Genomic DNA, 8,821 nt, shown 5'->3' with positions numbered 1-8,821 from the left:
CAGGTACTACCTTAAGGGACCCTAGGTACTACCTTAGCTAAAGTTGGGGTTTACCTTTTCCAAGCCTCTGGCTTTCCTTTGTGACCCTTAGACCATGTCATTATGTGGTTCTCTTGTGTCCTCAAGTGGTCCACCTTTTGTTTATTGGGATTATTATTATCAACGTTGTTAAATTGAAAATGATCACTCAAGCGTTTGAAGCATAAGACAATTTGTTTGTTAAAGGTCACAACATAAGAGAATTTGAGAATTTTTGACATATTATAAGCTTTGGAATAAATTTTAGTTTAGATGTAAAGCTAACAACTATATCTAGGGAAATAAAATTTTATCATTTTTCAAATTTAAATTAAAGCTAATATGTACAAATTTTGTCAATATAAGCTAAAATAAATGTCCAATTATTTAAATTATGTTAGTTTTTTTGTATAGAAATTATATTTGCATAATGCAAAATTAATGTAATTAAAAATTATAAAAAGAGAGAAGAAGGGCTAAGAAATTTTCTATATCTATAATTTATTCATGGACAATAAAATGATAGGAATTTTTTTGTCTTTATTATTTTTGTGTGAAATTTTTCAAAACCTTAAAAAAAAAAAAAAAAACCGAGAAAAGATGTCACTTTGGAAGTGAAGTCCACTTGCCATATCAGCATCACACGTCAGCATTTAGGGCTGGCCCCTCCACTCCATATTCACCTCAGTTTTTACTAAATTTACCTTATTTTCCTTAATTTAAAATTTCATCAAGATGAAAATAAATTAAAACAATAAACAATATTCAATAAAATTTCAAACAAATAAAATTAAATGTATTTAATTAAAATTCGAGAAAAGATAAATGAAATTAATTCACATTTTTTTCATCTACCTTTTTTAATAAATATTAAAATCCCATGTATACTATGTTTTTATCATGGATTTGACTAAAAAAACAAAAAACTTTTGTGAAAACAAAATTAAAATATTAATTTAAAAAAATTAAATTGATATTATAAAATGTTTTTTGGCCCATGCAATTCTCAAAGTATGATGTGAGTGGAAGGTTTGGTAGGGAGCGATACCACATTTTTGTCAAAAACTATAGTCGTCTGCATATGTAATGAATAAATCATGAGACATCAACAATTCACTTTCATTACAGAGAATTTGAGGTCTTTTTTACTGTTTCATGAGTCCCATCCCCAAGGACACCAGCCAAATGTATGGGGGAAGATGCAGTGAAAAGCACTATTTAAACTGCAGTTTGTAAAGCTCATGCCTAATTATTAACAACTTAATGCTCTTGTATCCTGTCAAAGAATCAGGGAAATTCCCATCATGAGAAACAACCTTAGCAGAAAGCTAAAGCAGATAACAAATGAGAAAAAGACCATTTAGTTGGTGATCATACGCCCTTCAAAGTTGGACTGTAATGAACTTAAATGCTAGCATGTTACAAGTTTGAATATATGCTGGAGATGATGATTGTCTCAAGAGCACAAGGATTGGATGGAGAACAAGGAGCATATAACCATTCCCAAATGAAAACCATAGCACAAACAAAATGTCATTGAAATACAAGTAGTAATTAATACAAGAAAACTCACATTCTCATAGTTTCAGTAACATGTAATCAAAAAATGGCTTGAAATCAAAGCAATGGATATACCTTCTTCATATAAATTAAAGACTTGACAAATCCTCTCTTATAAAAACAATACCAGCCCACCTGAAATGGCCAAAACCAACTGGCTCCAAACACCTAAGCTGATTACCCTATAGGAAGAAGATGGGGTTGAAGATGCTCCTGGAGACCCAACCTCATCTGAAGCAGTTGGAGCATCTGCAGCAGGGCTGATGTCAGGAGCTGGTGCTGGAGCTAGGGTAGGAGGAATGTCGGAGCCAAAGATTGCTTCAGGGGGAAGGACCTTATCAACTTCATACACAGCCACATGATCGGTCGAATGCACGCTGCTACTCACCTTGGTGTTAGTCCATCCTGAGCCAATGTGGACAATCCCGGCAACATCTGTAAATATCAGTCAAGTGAAATAAAATCAGGAATGCTTCAATATCTCAATAAAGACAAGCATAGTCACTTCATACCGAAAACTAAAACCTTAACCAGAATAGAAATAGCAGCAAAGAACTTCAAATAATCATGTCAACAACTGAAGAAACAAATAGGGGGAAAAAGAAGCAAACAATAACTGCTTTAGTTGCATGTATTAGGACATCACTATGAGTATTGTAGGCTTAAGCCCCATGCCACCTCAAATTTAGATAACTGCATAAATTATTCCCTCAAAAGAAATGTATTGGCCATGTGCCAAACTCTAGGTTTTAAGACTCAAATTAAAATAACTGAATAAAATTTCTGAAGCATTATAAAATTTCACACCAATCAATTGTCTGTCACAATTTAGTTTTCTACAAGTGGAATAGTTTCAGAAACGGAAGGAGAAAAGCATGTTCCAGAAAAATATAATATTTTATAATTAGAGAACATAGAAACCTTTTCCATTCTCCAGAGAGTACAAAAAATCAGTAAAAGAAAGAGTTATGAAAAGATTATTCTGTCTAGACATGAAGCTTTTCATGTCCCCACTAGCACATAGCACAATAGTAAAAACATGAGATATGAAAAGATGGCCTAGTTCACAGTGTATCATTCAATATCAGAGCTTTTTATGGCCCAACCTATTGAGAGTGTATTATTATTATTATTATTCAGTCTATTGATAGTGTATTATTATTATTCCTTCCTCCTTTCTGTCATCTAAAGGTTCCTCCAAAATTAACACTCTTTTTGGCCTAGTTCATAGTCTATTGATGGTATATTACAATTATTATTATTTCCTTTATTTAATCATATCAAGGTTCCTCCAAGATTAATGCTCTTTATAACCCAACTCACAATCTATTGATAGTGTGTTATGACTACACTCTGACTAAGATAGTTCCATTTCCATTTTCTCTCCTTTGGATAAGAAATTCAAACTTAAATGGTGGCAAAACTATGATTCAATCGATTGCATTTGTAGCAATGAAGTTCAAAATTGGTTCATACAACAGTCAAAAAAGAGAAAGCACATTAAGTATCCCCTAAGAAAATAAAACAGATGATCCACCCTACCAAAAGAAAATAAAAAACACCACTTCTAAGAGTTGCAAAAAGCATTCCAAGTGATCTACATTCCAAGCCAGAATTTTGAAACTAAAAATAAATAACAAATAAAATTCACTTGAGATATGAGGCAAATCTGAAACCAGTACTTAGAGAATGAGCACCTGTCTTTCCAGTTTCCACATATAGGAAAGCTTTAAGTAGGTGCTCACCTTGCTTTCTAGACACTTGCTAAGTCGCCTCTAACAGTTCAAAGTTGTTGCATTGTAGGTTGACAAAACTCCCACATTTAAATTTAAAATGTATCTAAACATAGAAGTTAGTAATTATCCATATATTGAACAACCCAAAAAATAAAAGATAGAAACACATACAACTATAAAGTAATCACCACAGATGCACTGCATGGACATTGTTATACACATCCATACTCAATGGCTAAATGACTAGCCCTAAAATGGGCTTCTATTGAATAGTACACAAAGAAATTAGGTATCATGATGTTTATTTCTAGGTAAATAGACTCCCACTAACTAAAAAATATGAAGGTTTTAACCCCAAATTTCCATATATTAGATCACCAACCAACAGGGTCCAAGGCTTAGCTCCGGATAATTTTTACTCTGAAAAAAAGAAGAACAAGATAAATGATGAGCTTTCAAATTTTCTCTTCTATTCCTCACTTTTTCTGTTAAAAAATGATTCCTTCACATCATTTTCACATTCAATTCCAACATGAAATACTAAATCTTAGAAGTCAGAATCACCAAACAGGAACATATTAATAGATAACCACAAATGGAAACAAATAGAGATACAATGGCATTCATCAGATATTAGCTAACCTAAATAAATGACATTTTTTCAATATATATTTTTTTTCATTTATGGGAGTGCCAATTATTATTTTATCATGGGGTGCTGAAAAAAAATTAAAGATTATATCATCACAACCATAATTATTTTAAAAAAAAAACTATAAAGTTCAATACTCTTTAATTTCCTTTTCAGTGTCGTTTTTTCACAAATTTTTCACAGTGGACTATCAAAGTAGTAAACCAATGGCACTTTCTTAGTCTAACATTGCTATAAAGGACAAATCACTACGAGTTTCCCAATTAGTAAGCAATGATATGTGATTTGATACAAAACAAATTACTGTAAAGAGAAAATCAGGATTCAGTCAATCATATGAAAGAAATAAAAATAACTGGAAAAGCTTGACAAGCAACATAAAACTAAAGAAACAAAATCTTACTTGTTGGACTTGTGTCCGCAATGTGTCAAATTGAGCTTTTGTACAACAAACATTACCACAATGGTTGGACACATACTTTGGATCTTTGATGAAAGCAGATCATCTGGCTAGGAAACATGAGAAAGAAAAGAATAGTCCAATCATCATATAATTTGAGTTGTTATTGATATTAAATGGAACTAGTCATACCATTCATCTTTTGTTTCAAATTAACTATTGCTAAGAAGAATTTCCTGAATACACAATCCAAGCAATGGGGAAATATTTCTTTAAATTGTCTCTTATCATTCCATATATATTCTCAAGGAAGGTTGTGAGTTGCTGTTTAAAAAGAAAAGTTGCATATTTGGCTTCAACTTGTCTCAAGTCATCCAGTCCACCAAGCACCCGACCATTAAGAAATGAGAACCCACTAAGGTAGTACCTAGGGTCCCTTAAGGTAGTACCTAAAGGCCATTAAGGTAGTACTTAAGGTATAGTCCCAAAAAACCATTAGTGGGCCACATGAGCACTCAAGAGAAGCACATAATGGCATGGTCTAAGGGTCACAAAGGAAGACCCGAGGCTTGGGAGAGGTTGAGTTGAGGTTTAGCTAAGGTAATACATAGGGTCCCTTAAGGTAGTACCTAAGGTACAGTACCAAAAAACCATTGGTGAACCACATGAGCACTCAAGAAAAGCACATAATGGCATGACCTAAGGGTCACAAAGGAAGACTCGAGGGTTGGGAGAGGTTGAGTTCAAGTTTAGCTAAGGTAGTACCTAGGGTCCCTTAAGGTAGTACCTGAAGGCCACTAAGGTAGTACCTAAAGGCCATTAAGGTAGTACCTAAGGTACAGTACCAAAAAACCATTGTTGGACCACTTGAGCACTCAAGAGAAGCACATAATGGCATGGTCTAAGGGTCACAAAGGAAGACCCGAGGCTTGGGAGAGGTTGAGTTCAAGTTTAGCTAAGGTAGTACTTAGGGTCCCTTAAGGTAGTACCCAAAGGCCACTAAGCTAGTACCTAAAGGCCATTAAGGTAGTACCTAAGGTACAGTACCAAAAAACCATTGTTGGACCACTTGAGCACTCAAGAGAAGCACATAATGGCATGGTCTAAGGATCACAAAGGAAGACCCGAGGCTTGGGAGAGGTTGAGTTCAAATTTAGCTAAAGTAGTACCTAGGGTCCCTTAAGGTAGTATCTGAAGGCCACTAAGGTAGTACCTAAAGGCCACTAAGGTAGTACCTAAGGTACAATACCAAAAAACCATTGATGAACCACATGAGCACTCAAGAGAAGCACATAATGGCATGGTCTAAGGATCACAAAGGAAGACCTGAGGCTTGGGAGAGGTAGAGTTCAAGTTTAGCTAAGGTGGTACCTAGGGTCTCTTAAGGTAGTACCTGAAGGCCACTAAAGTAGTACCTAAAGGCCATTAAGGTAGTACCAAGGGAACAGTACCAAAAAACCATTGGTGGACCACTTGAGCACACAAGAGAAGCACATAATGGCATGGTCTAAGGGTCACAAAGGAAGACCCGAGGCTTGGGAAAGGTTGAGTTCAAGTTTAGCTAAGGTAGTATCTAGGGTCCTTTAAGGTAGTACCTGAAGGCCACCAAGGTAGTACCTAAAGGCCATTAAGGTAGTACCTAAGGTACAGTACCAAAAAACCATTAGTAGACCACTTGAGCATACAAGAGAAGCACATAATGGCATGGTGTAAGGGTCACAAAGGAAGGCTCGAGGCTTGGGAGAGGTAGAGTTAAAGTTTAGCTAAGGTAGTACCTAGGGTCCCTTAAGGTAGTACCTAAGGGCCATTAAGGTAGTACCTAAGGGCTCTTAAGGTAGTACCTAAGTTACAGTCCCAAATTTCTTCTGGTTTAAAGTGCTTTGATAAAAAAAAATACAAATTGTTCAAAATGAGGCCTGAATCCATCTATGCAATTTCATTATTGCAATGTTCCATTATAGAATACACCTTAGCAAGGCCTTATCCCAATTACTAAGAGTTGGGAGTTGTAGGGCACGACTCCTTGCTAACACTCAAACTAAGATCTAAAACTAAGATAAAATCAGAGAAAAGAGATCAAAAGAAAGGGGATTGCATCTAAAAACTACTATTATGATAAGCAAATCAACAAGAACACCAAGAATTTCTCTTATCGCTATGATACTCTCATGCATAGGAGAGGAAGGGCACTACTTTGGGCAACTCTCAACTTGAGAAAACAGCTTTAAGCAACTCTTTCTCTCAGGAAAGGTAACAATTGATTTTAGCAACTTTCTCTTAAGACTCTAGTTCTTCCCCTCACTGGGAATAAGCAACTAAATCCTAATTAATGGCTTAAAGGCACTTAAAACAAGACTTAAAAGGTTGAGCCCCTTATAAAACCAAGAGATGGAAACCCTACCCTCGCCCTCAAGACCCGGATTGCATAGAAATTGAACACAACTCAACAGATCAACAATTTTGAATTGGTAACCCATGGATGAAAATAATGCTAAAATTCTCAAATGAATAATAGACATTACCAGAAATTTCACAAAATACCATTGATGCATCCCAAACCGTAGTTCCTAAATGTTGTGAATTGGGATCCTACCACAAGAAGAAAAAATTGGCAGCATCAAAACCACAAATTGCAACACAATTAATAAAAGAAAAAATAAACAAATAGAAAAACCCCACAAGAATGCAATCAAACTATCATTCGACAATTTCGAAAATATTGTAAATCAACACCATTATCATTCAAGTTTCCAAAGTAACCCATGATAAGAGCAAGAAGATCATAAAACTCTTTGAAAATAATCCATACCCACTGAAGAAAAACATGATTCACGATGACCCACATACCTCATGCCCTAGAAAATCAATGAAAGCTCAGCCGGGTTCGAGTCTTTTTTGTGATCGTCTTTCAACTTTCATTTTTTTTCTAGTTCACATATGAATCTTTACTAAATTACGTATTGGCTGCTGACATGGAGTTTGGGCTTTTTAGGGTCCTGATGTGGACGCTAAGCTGCCCCAAGGGTAAGGCCCATTTTCGGTATGAAATAACACCTAAGACCAAAGTGCATGAAAAGGAAAAAATTTCTTCAAATAGTGGACATATCTTGGGTTATGCAAACTTGGATTTTGAAAACAATATTACCTTGAAATGGGCCTCCCAAAACACAACTTTCCCTTAATTTATCAATATATGACGAGAAAGGTCCAGTCCTACAAATTTTCTACCGTACACTGAAAATTCTTTCTCAATAGGCCCACAAATTTTCTGATTTCCCAATAGAAATATAGGATATTTTTAAGCACCACAACCTTAGTGATAGCATTTAAGATCCACAATTTTTTTGGTACACTTAAAATGATTCTAACATCATTTCAACTGCTGAAAAAAGCAACGAACTTATTCTATATTATAAATAATTGAATTTATTCCCAACATGTTTCTCCACAAACAAGTTCTTCCTTTTTACAATTCCAACACATAAATTTAACACAACCAAAACAGCATCCATTTCGACAAAACCCTAATTAGAATGAACCATCAAATCTTAATTTACAAACCCATCTCAACAATTAGATTCATCCAAGAAAACAGAGAAGTATAATTTTCACATAACATCCAAAGATGAAATAGATATCTACAATTGAATTTAATACGAGCAAACAAATAATAAAAAAAAATTAAAAGAAATAATACAAAACCTGTAGGAACAAGAGGAACATAAATTAATGTTGATGGTGTTGCCGAAGCCAATACCTCCATCACCACTCTCTTTCTACAATTCAAAAAAGCAATCGAAAATTAATCAAACACCCACTTACATAAATACGGAGAATAGAAAAACGGGTATCAAGGAGAACAGACTTGTGTGGGGAAAGCTAGAAGAGCTGATTGGGGTTTGGGTTGGGGTTGCTGGTGGTGATGATGATGATGGTGATGATGCGGCGGTGGCTTTGGAGGCAATGGCGTGAAGAGATTTATGATGTCTGAGAAGAAGAGAAACAGAGGTAACCCTACCAGAAGAAACTGAGCTTGATCCATTGGAAAAGAAGGTTGGGTGATCGAGTGAATGAGACAATGAATTTTTTTGGTTTTGTAGGCCTTCTGATACCAAAAGGATATTTAGTAATTTAATGGAAATAAATTTCTTTGAAAATATTTCCTAGACAAAATATTTATTAATTGGAATTGTGTTAAGAAGGAGATTTTTTTATGAAAATAGATTTTAAAATTTGAGAGTAGACATTTTATAAAAATTCATTTTTGGATAAAACACTCTCATAGAAATTTTAAATTTTGCATATGGAGATTCTCTTATAACACTGGGCTTCCAATTATGAAATAAATATTTTTGGAAATTCTCAAAGATGATAGTTTATTCATCAAGCTAATTACTAATGTTTTAAAAGCTCTATTTTCAAAAGATTAAGTGGGAGAGGGCCATGGGCAATCCC

The 8,821-nt window shown here is 34.7% G+C and overlaps 1 protein-coding gene across 3 annotated transcripts; it reads right to left on the bottom strand.

Moving 5' to 3' along the window:
- Positions 1-1,518: 1,518 nt before the first annotated feature.
- On the bottom strand, positions 1,519-8,438 carry LOC104881541 (selT-like protein). Of its 3 annotated transcripts, XR_009467699.1 has the most exons (5): positions 8,232-8,438; positions 8,069-8,142; positions 6,889-6,955; positions 4,370-4,476; positions 1,519-2,013 (listed from the first exon to the last, which is right to left on the bottom strand). XR_009467699.1 is itself a non-coding variant. In XM_059742815.1 (3 exons), the coding sequence occupies exons 1-3, from the start codon at positions 8,406-8,408 to the stop codon at positions 6,934-6,936; spliced, it is 273 nt and encodes a 90-aa protein (XP_059598798.1). In that variant the 5' UTR covers positions 8,409-8,438; the 3' UTR covers positions 6,762-6,933. The 3 variants fall into 3 exon arrangements, 1 of the variants encoding a protein (XP_059598798.1); XR_009467698.1 differs by having other exon boundaries at positions 6,889-8,142; XM_059742815.1 differs by lacking the exons at positions 1,519-2,013; positions 4,370-4,476 and having other exon boundaries at positions 6,762-6,955.
- Positions 8,439-8,821: the final 383 nt, after the last annotated feature.

The sequence above is a fragment of the Vitis vinifera genome, chromosome 14, assembly GCF_030704535.1.
Source record: "Vitis vinifera cultivar Pinot Noir 40024 chromosome 14, ASM3070453v1".
Classification (NCBI taxonomy): domain Eukaryota; kingdom Viridiplantae; phylum Streptophyta; class Magnoliopsida; order Vitales; family Vitaceae; genus Vitis; species Vitis vinifera.
Note: the sequence above shows the minus strand (reverse complement) of the source record. Positions and strands in the feature narration are given on the sequence as shown.

What these genes read in the sequence shown, in the direction of transcription:
- LOC104881541 (XM_059742815.1), bottom strand. Translation starts at nt 8,408, where the DNA reads ATGGATCAAGCTCAGTTTCTTCTGGTAGGGTTACCTCTGTTTCTCTTC. An exon ending in TTCTAGCTTTCCCCACACAA is followed by an intron (nt 8,143 to 8,231) that starts GTCTGTTCTCCT and finishes TTTGAATTGTAG; the next exon opens with AAAGAGAGTGGTGATGGAGG. An exon ending in TGTTCCTCTTGTTCCTACAG is followed by an intron (nt 6,956 to 8,068) that starts GTTTTGTATTAT and finishes TTCTTGTGGTAG; the next exon opens with GATCCCAATTCACAACATTT.